This window comes from Convolutriloba macropyga, chromosome 2 (genome assembly GCF_964194025.1).
Source record: "Convolutriloba macropyga chromosome 2, txConMacr16.3, whole genome shotgun sequence".
NCBI lineage: Eukaryota > Metazoa > Xenacoelomorpha > Acoela > Convolutidae > Convolutriloba > Convolutriloba macropyga.
In genome coordinates, this window is record NC_134469.1 from 20019418 (window position 1) to 20037039 (window position 17622).

Here is a 17622-nt window from a genome sequence, read left to right on the forward strand (position 1 = left end):
TTTGCGCTTGCATATTTAATAAGTGCTGAAAATGATTTTAATAGATTTATCTAAGCTTCCAAATATATTTTTTAATTATTTGAAAAATCTACTTTGGCACAAAACTTTGAGCCAGAATTAGTAAAATCTGACGTTGAAAATGTTGCGAGTGAATCAAATATTCTTCTCGTCTTGTAAAAATAATTCCGCTCTGCCTCAGTCTATTGGCTGCCTCCTTCTCTTTCTGGTTAATTTTGTTCTACAGAATGATCGAGACACTAAACGCACTTTTTCAATTCAACGCGTGTGAAGATTTTGCTGGTTTTCTCTTTAGTAGGATAAGAAATTGTGTGGTAGTGTTTGACTTTTGAAGCAATTTATTTGAAGTTCGCGAATTTCACTCTATATAAAAGTTTAAAGAGAAAAGGACTTATAAACTTCTTACATGTTTTAAAAAAATCTTGCAAACTATGTATAGAGTAATGCAAGTTCTAAATATTCCTGAAAGTCATTGCTAAAAACACAAACAGTTTTTAAGTTCTTGTATAATTATTAATTTTTTTATTTCAATTTTTATGAATTATTTGTTAACTTTTCGTAATTTATCATTTTATTGTATAACTGGCCTTATAAATCAAAGTTGAGTTTAATGAATTTGTTTGTTCTCAATTTGTTATTCAAATTCTTGTCAGGTTCTTACCGACATTACCTGGGTTTTCACTCAAATTTTTTTAAAAAACTTTAAATATTATGAGGCATAGTTTGACAAATTAGGAAAAAGACACTTGTATATGTAAATTTTGGTTAAAATTTAAATACCTCTTGTCTACTCTGTGACGATTTGGTATACCAAAAACGTCAAAATTCTGGTTCCAGCAACTCATTATATTGAAAACAGGATAGTTGTTTCCAAGAAATCTTTTAAAACAGATGTCCAACTCGCAGGTTCTTAAATTCTAACCATTTGAACGCATGGACACACAGTTTTTAAATCTTTTATCTGAGGATAGAAAAGACCCAAAATTTTTGACAGACAATTCGCCGAACGCAAAGTAAGCCGAAGTAAAAGTAAACCGATGTAGAAGCAAACCGAAATGTTTTATTGTTATGTAACCTATCAGAAATAGGTCGTTGTTAGTCAACACAATCAAGACTGCGCAAAATGTATGCCACTGCATAAAAACAAAAGTACGTCATTTATTAGACATCTAGTGATTGTGAGCCATAGCGGATCACTGTCCTTACTTCTCATTCGCTATGGGATGTAATCAAGAAACCCCTGGATGATTTTCGTGGCGATCAGCAACGCGCACGAAGCGTGCCCACCGGCCTTCTTGGTGCACTTTATAATACAATTGTCTTTTTAACTTTCGACTTATTTGACCCATTTTGAAAAATTCAGCTTGCTTGCTTTTTGGCTTGCTTGACCGCCACCACGATCAGCTTATTTTTGAAAAAATCTGTTAATGGTTAAAAAATGATTAAAATTCCAGAACTTAATTGTAATAACTTAAAGTCATTAAAGCAAATTTTGATTTGACTCAAGTTTCAGATCTACGTCTGTTTTTGTATGTTTTCACCCGCATATTATGACTCATTGGAAGGAGCAAGTTCTGATATCAAAAAATTCCTGTACCATTTCAGAAAAAGTTTTAATTCCACTTCATACCTATCGCTACATGAATAGTAATTACGAACACCAATTGCTTTTTCGTTACACATTCTTATAGGAAAATTCACGTGCAGGAAAATTATAATGTCTTCTGTAACAAAACTAATCAGTTTGTAAATTATTCAATAGTAAGATTAGACAGCAGTTTTTCCCAATTGTTGTTTATCAGAATGCCATAATTTCACTAACGAGTGAAAAATAGATAGAATTGTTACCTTTGATTTTTAATCTAGCTTGTAATCAAGTATATTTTATGATACAATTTTGTTGTTTCGCTTTAGGCTGCAAATTTCAGACATTGTCATTTTGTCTGACAAACAATCCCCTCAGGATTTAGAAGGGCACTATAATTCCTTAATGAGATCCTGTATCTCTTTTGGCGACCTTTGATAGTTTGATTGATGGCTGATATATTTCCTTTAGTCATCGTATTACTTCTCGTCCCTATATTTGTTCACGCATTATTGCTGCTTTAGTACGCAGAGTGGTATTATTAGTACAGCATTGATATACTATCGAGTGCATTTCAGATTCCTTTTTCCCTAATTATGACATTTTCAACGCTAATTGGGTTCTCAATGATGAGGGAGGGAGCAGAATTACCTAGGCTATTTTTGCCATGGTATTTCCTGAAGACTATGGAGGTTAAAAGGTATTAAAATCTACTTCACCTGATCTCAGGAAAAACTTGGCGTGGATTTTTTTAACTGATGATATTGGACATAAGTCAATTTTGACCTGAAAAATAATGCTTTACCCTGAAGTGTTATTTGGCTGGAATAATAAGCATACAGTTATTGAAAAAGAAGACAATTGTAGAGAAAGCATGAGATATGTAAAGCATTCAGGAATCAAAAAATTATCGCATTAATTGTGAAATAAATTAAAATACTTTATTGAATAGATAAAACTTAATACAGCATAAAATTGTTAAAAATCATGTACTTTCAGAGCAACCTCTTAGGAAACTTAATCAAGGCGAAGTTATTCTAGTCAAGGTCAAAATAAAAGAAAGTCAGAAGTTACTATAAACTGAAATTCAGTTTTTTTTATCTTTTTAGTTTTTTTATGCAGGAATCTGATACGCCAAACCAACATGACAAATTAGGACTAGTGTCGTCTCTCGAGATACATGCCAACAATTGCAAATATATATACTTTTTTACTGAATTGAAAGAATGCTATCAAGATCTTATTAAAACAAATCATGGTTTTCTACTGAGGAGAAGTTTACTAATATACATACCAAGGAAGAATATAAGCACACTTTCCTGCCTTCAAAACTCCCTGCAGTCCCTTGAGCCTTTAAAGCCATCTATATATAAACTATTTCTTTCTGATTTTAATAAGCGTGATCAATTGATATTTTAAATTTGTGTATTTGCGACCATACTTTCATACTCAAAATTTTTGGAACAAAGCTAACACAAATTGATCACTCATCAAAACGTGCAAGACCAAGCTGAGTTCTTATTAAATTCAAATGAAACAAGGCGGCTCGGTAATGTGCGCTGGCACATAAGGTTCCGACCCCGCCCACCCACAATTTTGGCATAATTGTCTACCAAATGAGGAACAGATAGAAAAACCCAAAAATTATTTTTTGCGAATCCCAAAAAAGCCTAAGTCTTTTTTAAAAAAATTCTGTATGAACGATAAGATAACCTCCAAAGCAAATAACTCAGTGGAGTAAAAATTGATGCATTAGATTGCTGTAGTATGTCAATATTAAGAAAGCGAGTCAAGACGAACAGCAAAATCAAACAACAACAACAACAAACATTTATTACATCAAAAAATTTATGTCCCTCTTAAAAACTAAATTTAAAAACAAAGTCAACATACAGTCAGATAAACCTCAAACTAAACAAAAATAACTTATAAATCACCAGAAAACATATGCGACCAGTCGAAAAAAAGGTTTGGTAACAATCATACAAAAAAGAACAAAAACAGTAAAGTAAAAAAATTAACTTATTTTTTTGAAACAGTTAACTTCAAAGTAATAAATACCATTAGGAATCAATTAATATTACAACAAATTTACGATTACCACTGCTTCTATAGAAGGGCATTAGGACTTGTCCTTATTCATTTTTTAAAGCGGCTAAAAAGAACAACAAAGAACAAACAAAATTTCAATTGAAACTTGCCAGAAAACGATGTCAAAACCGTCAAGCCAAATTTTAGCACTCAAAATATATTTGATTGCGCCTTCTTCAAACAACTATAATGTAGTACGTGGCCATTCATTAGTAAGACTAGGTAACAAGTAGACAAAAAAGCGAAGTGCTAAAGTATGTAATACTTTTAATTTTTTTTTTCGAAACAAAATTACATTCAATGTCATGAAAGGCATTAATTACAAAAAGAGCTATTTAAATAGGGTCGTTTATTCATGAAAAGGAAGCCCTCGAGACCTGTAATTATCCAGAATATTTCTTGCATCTACAAAAAGAAGGTCAAATATGACAAAAATCAAATTAATTTACTTTTTTTTGTGAAAAACCGGTGTCGAAGCCAGTGAGGTCATAACAAATTCTTTAAAAAAAAGAATTTGGGACCCCAATCCCTTTTATTCCCTTGACACCCATAATGTCACATTTGACCTGTAATTAACTAACGAGATTAGGTAACAAAAAGAAACATAAAAAGAACAAAATTGCGAAGTTAAAAAGTTTTTTTTTTAATTTTGGAAAACGATTGTTTTCAAAGTCATGAAAGCCATCAGCTATCTATTATTATCAGAAATTTGGCTAATCTATTTTTTCATGAAAAGCCAGTGAAACCTATTACTATACAGGAAATTTCAAACGACCGAAACGACAAAGTATAAATGACAGTTAGAGACAAAATTAAAAAAAATTCAATTGATTTCTTCAAGAAAGAGGCGTCGAGGCCGTTAAAACGATGATGTATATCTTTCAGGATTTTGGTATGTTCAATTGTGCGTTATTCTGAATGCTAATCAGGTGACATGAGAACTGTCAATAATGTGATAATGTGACAAAATTAGAAAACGTGAAAAACTGGCAAAACCAAAACAAACAAAAATCCGAAATCTTGTAGTATCATAGCCAGAAAACAATAACTTCAGGCTTAAAACTGCAACCGAGAATAAATGTTAAATCAGTAGAAAGAAGAAGCAGTCTTTCTTTGCTGACACTAAGCTGGAAGTTGAACAAATTAAGAAAAAAATAGAGGAAAAGCTAATTAAGCCATAATTTATTGAAAAGTCAATTATTTTTAAAAAAAGAAACGACCATAAACTTTCAATTTAAAAACTAAATGCATTAACTTGGAGCTGCTTAGCAAGCGAATTGGTTGGACCTATCACTCCTGAGCTTTGATTTGATATGTTCTCTTCTTTATTATTAAAAAAGTCTTTTTTTTAAAAAAAAAAAAGACTGACTGATTACCCGATTTTTTTTTGGATTGTAACAGTCCAAGAATGGCCCAAAACTAGCCCTGCTAATACTTATTGTCCATTAGGAACAATTGATTTTTCAAATGTTGTAGTTATAGATAATTTGTTAGTTGAAAACTCAAAATAAATTCTGCATTTTTGATAATCAACGAGTAAAGTTAGCAAAAAACGGCAAAGTTTTAACTACAGTGCACTCTTAGCGGACTCTGAAGTAGAAATAGCCCCCCTCTGAGTCTACAAAGATTGTATGACTGTTGTTTGGGGGTGTACTGTCGACAAATTCAATCAAAGTGGACTAAAGTAGCTTATTTCGTGCTGTTTTTGACGAAAAAGGCTAAATTTTGAAATGTTTATCCTGATTTTTTGACCAAAAAATTAAACCAAAACAATCAACAATGCTTGTTCGTCTTCAAAAATAAAATCAACGATTTTTTCTATAAAATTATAACAAATTTTAGCGAAATTGACGTAACTTTAGGAAAAAATTCCGGAAAATCTGAATAAAAACAACGTGAATTCACTCTTCTTTTCTCAGAAGTTTAAACCTCGATAACTCCCTGTAGAAAACGAAAATTAAAAAAATCTTTTATCTCCATATTCTACGCTGGACGAGCTTTCTAATGATACCAGTCTCAACTCTCTACGATGAATATATCGAGCGGCGAAAATTCACGGAACAAAAAAAAACCATTTGAGTATATAGTTCCTCCCCCCTCAAGAGGGTCGGAACAATAACTGCTTTATTTTTGTGCCACAGTAAATACTGAACAAAAGTGAAAAAGAATTACTTCCTGGAAACTTTGTTCATGACAGGTTTACAACGGCCTGGTATTAGTTTTGATGATGGTGGGATTTGCAAACCATATGTTTAACTTGTAAGGTTCTCGGGAGTTGGATCTGGTCAAGCTTCGATGCCAATGGTTCTTTCTAGAGCACGTTTTTTTTAAAAAAAACTAAATGAGGACAAGAAACAGTTACAAGCCTGCAAAAATATTTTTATAAAATTTTTAAAGTGGAAATTGATTTATACGTTACAGTTTTTATCACCTTCAGCTACTTCAACTGTGTTTAATGTTGAAAATCATTTTTTCATCGTATAATTAGTTTTTTAAATTGTTTCTCAGCAGTCATTCATTTTTAGATGTAATGGTTGATTTTTTACCCCTTTTAGTAGATTTAGTTATCCATTTTGTTTTTTTTATCCTGATGGAGTCCTGTTGCACTTTTAAAAATTGCATTACTAATCTAAAATTTTACTTTAATTTCGGCAGAACGTTTGTCCTATCAAAAGTCGCAACTTCAGTCAGAATCTTGAAGACGTTGAAAAGATAAAAGCTTATTGGGTAATGGGATATCTCACACTCTAAATAATGTATAGGTAAATTTACCTGAACAGTGTGCAGGTAAGGCCAAGTGCAGGTAAAATTTACCTGCACAATTTTCCCCGGAATTGCTTACCTGCACATTATTCAGGTAATTTACCTGCAATTTTTTTGTGATTTTAAGTTATCAGTTTGAAGGAAAATTTTTACAGGAAAACTGAGTTTGAAAATAAAATTCGTAGTTTTTCTTTTCAGATAGCAAAGACAATTCCATTAAGCTTCCCTATGATTTTTCCAAAGATGGACTGAAGTGAACAAAAAATTTAAAATATTTATCATTAACAAAATTTCATTTTCGTTTTTAAAACGTTTTCAAGATTTCCTAAATTGCTCTGGGACTTTTCTTGGACCGGAAGTTACTATTGAAAATAAATGAAAATAATGGTGAACAATGAATATAATTTTGTTGACTGAACGGAAAAAATTTAATCTTCCACTCTGCAAAAACACATTTAAACCAGAAACCGCAAACTCGGCTAGTTCCAAGCCTCCCCTGCTCTAAAGAAAAATTTGTTTTGGCAAATGGAAGACTGAGAATTTAATACATACCACCGAAAGTTATTCTGCACACTGAAGTCAGGCTGACTAGAAAAGTTGGACAATACTTATTTTTAAAAATTGGCGGAAACGTGCATGAAAATCGCCATTTATTCGGTTCTGGGAGTAATTGCAAGGTACTGTGTGCGAGGGTACTGGCTCAAAATGCTGTCATCTTAGAAGAATTGGAAAAAAATTGATGCAGGAATACTTGTTTCCAGGAGATATTTTTCGCTGCATTATGTATTGCTGTTGTAGAAATGGTGTTCTCATGGTCCTAAACCTCGTTTTTTCCCTACCAATTACTTCAGCCTTGCACAACGTGGCATATAGTAGGCCCAAGTGAGCTGATAGATGAATTGAAACATCATCTGGTTTTTCGCCGATAACTCAAACACCAAAATTTACATAAGCTCTCGGGAGAATTTAACGTAACAGAAATCCGAAACAACCTCTAAAAAAACTTGACTCGACGAAACCTATTAATTGAGTCATGTCAATTACAACTAGTTATTTATAGGTTTGGACTATTATAACATGTAAAAATTCATCAGTATGGGTACTGCAAGGCACAACAAAATCTGAGCCTCTTGATCCTTTTTGGGGTAATTTGGATCAATGAGAAGAAAACAGAATTCATGAGACATAATCTAACAATCACTTATAACGTGCAAAGAACTAATCACATAACAAAGGCCATACTTTGTCGAACAAATGATGCAAAACTGATTAAATTCAAAAATTTTTCTGAATACGGAAGTCAGTCTGACTAGAAAATTTGGCAAAAATTATTTTAAAAGACCGATAGAAACGTGAATCAAATTTTTATGTATTCTATTGTTTGCATTAATCTTAATGTTATGTGTGCAAGGGTTTTTGCTCTAAATTCTGTCATCTCAAAAGAAATGGAGAGAACGTGACGAGGAATACTTGTTCCCGGGATAAATTTTCCGATGTATTATGTTTTGCAGTTGAGAAATTGGTTTTCCGATGATGGCAAAACCCCACCCTTTTGTGTACTCACCCTTTTGCCCAACCCCGCGCCTTGTTCCCACTTATTCCTATTATTGAGCATTTTGGATGCCCCGTGTCTTAGCAGTTTTCGGGTCTCTGTTTTTTTCCCTGGCTGATAGAGTCTGGTGAACTCCTTCTGGAGATCAATGCACCGTCTCTGTTGGTCAGGGAAGCTCAAGAGGCCCATGCAAAAGCTGAGACAATTTTGCATCCTTCCCTGCTCAAACCCTGTTCCTCCCACGACAAAACGTGCAGGTGAATTTACCTAAAAATGCAGGTAAATTTACCTGAACTGTGCATGTATTTTGGCGTTCCTGCACAGTACCTGCACGGTACCTGCACGTACCTGCAAATGCAGGTAATTTTACCTGAAATGTGCATGTAGTCCCCCTGCACATTTTACCTGCAATTTACCTAAACAGTAAAAATTTTAGGTAATTTTACCTGCACGATTTACCTTAAATTTGCAGGTAATTTACCCTTACACTACCCTCACTGTAAGGGTAAATTACCTGCAAATTTAAGGTAAATCGTGCAGGTAAAATTACCTAAAATTTTTACTGTTCAGGTAAATTGCAGGTAAAATGTGCAGGGGGACTACATGCACATTTCAGGTAAAATTACCTGCATTTGCAGGTACGTGCAGGTACCGTGCAGGTACTGTGCAGGAACGCCAAAATACATGCACAGTTCAGGTAAATTTACCTGCATTTTTAGGTAAATTTACCTGCACGTTTTTAGAGTGCATCTCAGTCCACTTGACAACATTGTTGTTTAAGGTTCAAAAGGGGTTCAACTGGACTTGTGTAAAACACTTACAAGTTTTTGAAAGTACGCTTGCAAGTACGCTTGCAATATTTTGTCAGTACTTTTCACATTAAAGTTTTCTCGCTCTAGCTCATCATGCAAACATGTGTAATCCAATTTCAAATTTCCTCGTGTAAAGTTAAATTTACGGTTTTTTGCTGCTAAAGCCGTTAACCCTCTCAAAATTGTAAACGAAGGGTTGTTAACACGGGTATAAACTTAGCCTATGTTCTTTTACAATGGAGTCTCGCCTCCTGGTGTCCCAGGCCTAGGCCTCGACTTATTATGAAAAGACTTTTAAAGTCTAGTAGTGCGAGGGGGGCAATATTGACTATAATTACAGGGTCGAGGTTCCTAGTTGAAGTCGAGCTAATATCTTTTCGTGGGTCGAGCTTAAGTCTTTTCTTAACGAACAAAGTCCAGCTAAGGTCTTTTCATGGTTTAACCATTAGTCTCTTCCTAAGTCTGTTTTTTTTTCAAAATCCAAACCTATTCATTTTTTTCTCCTTCTGTACATACAGAAGGACCAAGACTAAATAGCTTTGCACCAGAGCAGTCCAACTTACAAAACAGTTGGAAAATTGCCAAAAGCAGCAAGATCTTCGTCTAATCTTAAGATGAAAAGTTATGGAAGCTCGAGTATATTACCACATAACTTGATTCAATGAAACCAGCTGGCTTAATTGTATTGGTCCTTCGCAAACATTGTGTCGCGTTTAATTCCACACCAAATTTTGGGTCCAGCTAAAATCTTATGCGAAAAATCGTAGTCGAGCTAAGTCCAGAAAGTCCTAGAGTCCAGCAACAATGTTTTCATTGCTCAAATTAGTCGAATATGGTCTTTTCGTAGTACATTTGGGTCGAGCCTTGTCTTTTAGGAAGTCTGTACCTAGACATGGGGTGTTATCAATTAGACTATAAAACTCGGTTAAGTTCTTTTTAATTCAAGTGGTATTTGTGCAATCAACAGTACACAGCAGAGGTATACCCAAAAATTTCCTCCTTAGTTAAATTCGCTCGAAAATTAGATACATAAAATGAACGATTTTAAGAGACATCCTTTGTATATTACTTTTCGGAAAAGGTGTTCAACCGATTTTGCTAAATAAAAATTTTTCAGATCGTAAAATAGGTTACAAGTCTTGTAGCACGTTTCTTCTAAATTTAGGTATCTACTTTTCGAATTAAAATATCTGTAATCCTCAATTAAACCTAATTAAAAGCGCGCATTTTGATCATGTAAAATTGACTTACACTCTGTAATAAGCACTTTATTAAAGATTTAAGTAAAGCCTTAAAGCGATTTAAATACAAACAACTTTTAAGACAAAGTCGAAAAACCAAGTCATCGGTTTTTTTTCTGAAAAATCCCTCGCTTAGAAAAGGGCTTGTATATCAATGTTGGACTGGCAAACTCAAAAACACTATAAGGTCACGGATGTAGAAATCAAGTGGTTTTTGTTAACAAAGGAGGGAAAAATGAATTGAAAATCCAACAAATATCATCAAAAAATTTGAGGGATTTTTCAGAAAAAAAGTCAAATTTATTTTATTTCTGTTTTCAAGTCACTGAACAATAAATTTATTTTGCAACCTTATCAAAAATTTATTCGAGCTTTTTTTAATAAATTTTTTGTTTTGTATTTGGTCACTCAATTTTTACTATATTGTCTCCTGGAAGACAGTTTTGCAATTTCTTCCAATTTATCCTCAAAATTCGTCTCTTTTTTTAAAACTATAATGTAACCTATGGAACAAGGAATTGTAGAATGTTGCGCATACTATTTTTATAGTATCTTCTATTCATATGGATTGCAGTAAACCAAAAAACGCTCCGGGGCCAATAATTGAAAATTTGGTACATCAGAAAAGTAAAGTTCGGAAACGCAAAAATTTCGACTGTATTTTATGTAAAATGTCTTCCTATTTTCTTGACTAATGGGTCTAGGCGCTTCAACGTGCTAACAAAAACGTGTGTTAGGCCAATTTTAGATATGTAAGAAAATTAAATATTAGTGTTATATAAAGTCAAGTTTTGCATCTTCGTCGAATGTTTCTCTAAAGTCGTTTCGTATTTCAAGAATATGATGTAACACCATGGGTCAAGGAGTTGTTGAATGTTGCTCATACTATTTTCGTAGTATCTACTAATCATAAGTATTCTAATAATCCAAAAATTTTGACTCGGGTATCAATACATGAAATATTAGTACATTAGAAAACTAAAGTTCGGAAACGCAAAAAAATAATCTGTTTCTTATGTAAAATGCATTTTAAAGACATTGAAGTTAGCGTAAAAGAAAAGAATCCCTATGAAGTACGGTTTGACAATTAAAACGGATACTCTCCAAATGTGCTTGTTTAGTATTGGAATACATTAAGAGTGATGTTCAGCTTTTGTTTTTAAGAATATTCAGCTATTATATTAAAAATTCTGATGGAATTTTGATGATTGCATGTCTGGGTAGATTGACTCTGATCACAAATGGTTTAGACTGCCTGTTATTAACCTGAGAGTTTCGACAATAACTTTTTCCATTGAATTGTGCCTTCAACTAATTTAGATATTAACAAGGAGGCTCGTTAATGTCCGTTTGCACCAGATGTTCCGACCCGAGCTCATCTACATTTTCGACATAGTTGTCAACCAAATAAGGAGATAATCAAAAATATACGTTTGAGTTAAACAGATATTTGCATACCCAAACTACTAGATGAATTACGTAATGCCATGCCTCATTACAGCGTTCAAAAGATCCGCCACTAACAAGAGTGCAAGAACAAAATTAAAAAAACAAGCAATCACAGCAAAAGACTCAATATCTAAATTTAAAACACCTAGAAACAACGTCAAAATGCAATCAGATAAAGCCTTATCTACACAAATTTTACTTTTTTGTAATTATACGGCAGATGGGAACTTTCCTTACTGAGACTAGGTAAAAAGCCAACAAAGGAAATAATGAGGCAAATCTCAAATATCAATCAAAATAACGTCAATCAATCAATCTTTAGAAACGTTTCGTAAGTTCAAACGTCTCAAAAACCCTTAGCCCTTAACAAAAATTCTTGATAAATTTTCGAAAAACTCATCACAAAACGACCTGTATTTGCTCAGCCTAAGGCAGAAAAACAAACTAAAGTTGTACAAGAACTGAATTTTGTTTTTCTCATTTGAATTTTTATTTTTTTACTAAATCAGTTAAGCCTATATTGAACTATTAAATAACTTCAATCAGTACTTAATTGAAAAACATTAAAAGCTACACAAATTTTGACCACTCACAAAACTTTTATGAAAACGCATATCGTCCACCAAACAAAACATCAGTTATGATATAATATCAATAAACATGTTGACTTTTGAGTTACATGGAATTGAATGGGACCTCTCATTGATGAGAGTAAGTTACAAGATGATGAAAAGAACAAAAGCCGAAAATTTTTAAATATTTTTGAAAACGAATAATAACAAAAGCTTTAACACTATTTGATTTAAACTAACTGCATTGAGAAATATCTTTCAATTCCTTCAAATCTTCTATTGGAAGCTTATAAGACCTCTCATTTTTTTAACAGCCTTTTTATCATTTTTCGTTCAAAAAAACCGACTTCAAAAATCATCAATTATGAGCAAGTATACCATAACCACAAAACTTTTGAAAAAAAACACGTAAAGTCAACGCCACTTATTTCAATAGCTTTCCACGTCAGTCACGAAATACGCTAATCTGCCTTAATGGGAAAACTATGTTATTTTTCAATCATAAAAAATCAAAGTTGTTCTCCAAATTAAATTTGGTTGCAGTAGAAAAAAAGCAAGTCCTGTGATTGCTAATTATGACCTACAGAAAAAAAGTTTGAGATCGGTTAGTTGAAAAAAAGAAAATCAAAAAATTATTATTCATTTCTTAAAAAGTTTCATGTCTTCATTAAAAAGTTTCATGTCTTAAAAAGTAATAGATATTTTCACTAAATAATTATCAGGAAACCTATTGCAGTCTAAATCAGGGAGTCTACGCCATAGGACAACAAAAATTTTCTAAAATCTCAAAAAAATCAAAATTTTAATTAAAGTTATGAAATACTTAAAAGATACACAAATTTTGACCACTCACAAGACTCTTATGAAAACGCATATCGTCCACCAAACAAAACATCAGTTATTATATAATATCAATAGACATGTTGAATTTTGAGTTACATGGAATTGAATGGGACCTCTCAGTGATGAGAGTAAGTTACAAGATGATGAAAAGAACAAAAGCAGAAAATTTTTTTTATATTCTTGAAAACGAATAAGAACAAATCTTTAACACTATTTGATTTAAACTAACTGCATTGAGAACTATCCTTCAATTCCTTCAAAACCTCTATTGGAAACTTATAAGACCCCTCATTATTTTTTAACAGCCTTGTTATCTTTTTTCGTTCAAAAAAACCGACTTCAAAAATCATCAATTATGAACAAGAATACCAAACCACGAAATTTTGAAAAAAAACACGTAAAGTCAACGCCACTTATTTCAATAGGTTTTCACGTCAGTTACGAAATACGCTAATCTGCCTTAATGGGAAAACTATGAAATTTTTCAATCATAAATGATCCATAAGACATAACAAAAACGTCTGATGGCATTGAAAACAGCAACAATTACAGACAAAAACCAAAAATTCAATAGAAAATTAAGGGAAGAAAATATTGAAGCCATTTAAACTGTAAGTTTATTACTGAAAACCTTTTTTGTGAACCAATGACAGAATTTCTTAGCAAGTGGGAACTATCAGTTTTACGTTAACACTATAAAAATTCAAAAGCAACTATAATAATTAAAAAATATCCAAAAATTAAAAACAACTTATGAAAATTCGTTGCATCGAAGTCATAAAACAAAAAGTTAGAAGTTAAAATTGCAATTCAATTTAATTCTGCTTCTAATAGAAAAGGAAGAGTCACTGTAAACACTTAAATTGACTAACGTTTCACGAAAGCAAGTTTAAGATCAGTTAATGTTACAAATTTTTTTTCAAAAGATTATATTTAACAGCCATTAAATTCAACAGCTCTCAATGAAAGTCAATAAATACGCCTCAAATTTATGCCTCGATGGTAAAACAAGGTTTTTTCATCAGTAACTCACCAATGAGATATCACAATATGTCTTTTAACCATGAAAACAACAAAAATTACAGGCAAAAACCAAAAGTTCAATAGAAAAGTTCAAGAAGACAGTTTCGAAGCCATTTTAATCGTAAGCCATTCTCTGAAAATGTCTTCTGTGATCCATTGAACAATTTTTTCAAGCAAATGGGACTATCAGTTTCACGATGATGTTATTGAATTTACGATGATGTTATGAAAACTCAGAAGAAACAAAAATAATGGAAAAAAATCCAGAAATTAACAAAAAGATAACAACAAAAAATTATGAAAACTCTTGTCATCGAAGTCATAAAACCAATAGTTAGAAGCCAAAGTTGCTCTCCAAATTAAATTTGGTTGCAGTAGAAAGAAAGCAGGTCCTGTGATTACTCATTATGACCGATTTCTGAAAAATGTTTGAGATCGATTAATTGAAAAAAAAGAAAATCGAAAAATTATTATTCATTTCTTAACAGCCATGAGCTGTCGAAAGAAGTACTTGATAATTTCACTAAGTAATTATCAAGAAACTTATTGCACTTTAAATCAGGGAGGCTATGCCATAGGACAACAAAAATTCTCTAAAATCTCAAAAAATTCAAAATTTTAATAAAAATCATGAAAACTCAAAGTAGATGCCAAAAAAACATAAGCAATTCCTAGAAAACGGATTTTTTGTTCAATGAGCCTCAGTTAACGTTAAGTGATGTTCGTCATTAACAAAATCTTGACATGAAAAATGAATAGTCTTCAAATGACTATAAGTGTCTATAAAGAAGCAAAAAATGCGAAAAGTTTGCTAAAAAACAGCTCTCAAAAAGAATTCAAGTTTTTTTAATAGTAAACTTACCCTTGAGACCAGAACTAGCATTTTGTCTATTAGGAATGCAATGTTGTTTCTCTTATTGGCGTGAAGTGTAATGTTGAACAAGTATTTTTACGAAAGAAATCATAATTTGAACGAAAATTAGGCTAACAGTGAACAAAATCATGTCAAATGCCCTGTGTTCACACAAAACTTTAAACCTTGATAACTACTAGAAAAATACGAAATTCAGAAAAATTTCGAATTTTACGCTGGACGAGCTTTTTAATGATACCAATAACATTTCTCTACGATGAATATATCGATCGCCAAAATTGACTAACAAAAAAAACATTTTTGTATATAGTTCCTCCCCCACAAGTGGGGTCGGAACAACTATAACCTAACAACATGTCGAACTACTTGATGCACAAAATACTGTCAAGTCATATCATATTTGAACTATTGACCATCTAGTTGACTATTATATTTCAATAATGTGCTTTATTTTGTCCAAAGTCTGAATATTGCATTCAAAAGATATACAATATCCTTTTTAAAATCAAATTCTAGAAGGGGACAAAACTGTATACTTTTCCAATCACAACAGTAGAGCCCGTTCTCAATTGGTTTGTTAATGATGTTCAACGCTAATCAAATGTGATCAACGCTAATCAACAGTGCAATCAAATGTGATCAGATGAACTAGAAGTAGCTTAAGAGTTCATGAGTTCAATTGTTTAGTTCAAGATTTTAACGTCGGTTGGTGTAATGGTGTTGCAATGAGTAAAGAGAAAATTTTCCACATTCAAAGTTGTTCTTTTTTCACACAAATTACCAAATTTCTATTTAGAGCTGATAGCATGGTGTACAAATACACTACAGAGCAGCTATAATTGTGCGCTGTTTGACAGAAATTTCGAAAAATAGAACCTAAGATTTGACTTCCAGCCTATGGCAAGTTACGATCCCGAACGACAGTGATCTTTGCTCAGACTGTACCAGGCCAAAATGACATCTGAGCAGACCGTCCAATATTAAAATTTTTTGATGATGTTTCGAGCCAGCCTATCTTGGATCAAACTGTTCTAGACCGAAATGAAACTCTGATTAGACCATGACCAGACCATTGTTCAGACTTCCGTGCGCTCAGATTTTTTTCCAGTTTATGCTATTCAAAAGCAAAATTCGCTGGTCTGCACACGAGGATGGTGCAATCAGAAGAATCTTCTTCGGAGTAAGGCTCAGCTTTTGAAGTTAACACCACTGAGCCGATTATTTTGCCGCTTTTCAGGTTAGGTGCGCCCTTCTTTTTTAGATCAGTAATGCATTGGCTCTTTCGTCACAGAAGGCGAAGATACTCATGCAAAAGCTAAGACGCATGGTGTATTTCTGCTGCTCAATCCCCCACTCCTTCTCCGTGCTCTTTTTGTTTCTTTCTGCAATTTGCTAATGTCCTGATTTCAATAGCCCCCAGATTTATTTTTAATAGCCCCTGCTCTCTCTTTAGGACCTCTAATCACTTTGTTTTCACATTGTCCCTCTTCTGTAATTTTTACTAGAGTCCCTCTTCAGGTAGGTGGTGCTCTCTGGTTTGATCTCCATTTCTATACTGGTCAAAGAAGCCAAAATGCTCATTTATAAGCCAAAATAGGGCAAAACATTATCAGCCAGATGTGCAAGCGGATATTTATATTCCAAGAGTTTTGATAGATAGCCGGATATCTTACATACTTCTGCACTTTGTACGTTTATCTTGCAAGATCCTGCAAGAATCTTGCAATATGATCCAGTTTGACTAGGGTAAGTTAAGTTATTTTCATTTTAGCAAACCAACGTACAAGGAAAAAGAGCAGCAAACATTAGAAGTTGTGGATACTAAGAAGCAAGTCACTTTGGATGTCCAGTCTCCGAAACCCTCCCTGCCAACCGCCCTTTCTGTTTCCGAGTGTCCATACTCCTGCTCTCGGATGCCCTCGGCTGCAGACACTCACGCTTCGGAAATTGCTGCCGCTGCCATCGCCGTAAAGCAGAATCTTCTCAAATGTAGCAACAATAATAATCAAGGCACTATATCTCTACCCTACAATTCTAATGGTTTACATTATGACAGTCAAAACAGCAATCAAAATGGGGCAAATTGCAACTCTGTTATGAATACGTTATCACGTGAAGAAAAACGAAAAAAGCGTGAAAAACAGAAAGGAAGGTATCATTATTCACGCGAAGTATCGCTGTCTTTATTGATAATCAGCATTATTTACATTGTTTGTGTCACACCTTTCACTATCATTTACCTTTTGAACCAAATTGGGCTAATCAAGAACCCCTTCATTGAAAGTATGGTTCGAATCCTGCTCCAGTTAAAGTTCGTGCTCAACCCAATAGCTTACACCCGAAGCTCGACATTCAAGAGTAGAATCAAGCGTATTTGGCACAGCTTCAGAAACCCGAAAGGCACTCCACTGCCGAGTACCCCGAGTCCGAACAAGCACCAAAGGGTTTCCAGTTTTCGCAGGTTCTTCGGATCACACGCTTCTGAAACTTAAGGAACATCTGAAAAGTCCAACAACTGAGACACTACAATACCATAGTCCAGAAAACTGAACGAAAACGACGTAAGAAATGTTCGATATGCTCGATTTTCAACGAAAAAGATGTTGGTATTTTCAATTTCTTAGACTCGGTATATGTCTGGTTTCAATCTTCAGAAACTTTTGGTATATTCAGATTTATTAAAAAAGAAATTGTCGTTATTTTCGGTTTCTTAGATTCGGTAAGTTCGGTTTCAAACCTATAAAAAGGCTGGTTTTCCCTATATAAAAATTTATCGTTTTTTTGTTCTAAGGTAGTCAA

The 17622-nt window shown here is 33.2% G+C and overlaps 2 protein-coding genes across 7 annotated transcripts in view; both read left to right on the forward strand.

The window, feature by feature from the left end:
* Positions 1-17548, forward strand: part of LOC142335181 (uncharacterized) — a 73396-nt gene extending 55848 nt beyond the window's left edge. For all 6 annotated transcript variants that reach the window (XM_075383556.1, XM_075383557.1, XM_075383559.1 and 3 more), the window contains exon 4: positions 16595-17548. In XM_075383556.1, coding sequence (XP_075239671.1) covers positions 16595-17315 — 721 coding nt within the window. In that variant the 3' untranslated portion in view covers positions 17316-17548. The remainder of the gene's footprint in view (positions 1-16594) is intronic.
* The window catches only part of LOC142357771 (uncharacterized), a 406796-nt gene that overhangs the window by 68865 nt on the left and 320309 nt on the right, over positions 1-17622 (forward strand). The gene's annotated exons all lie outside the window — the stretch shown is intronic.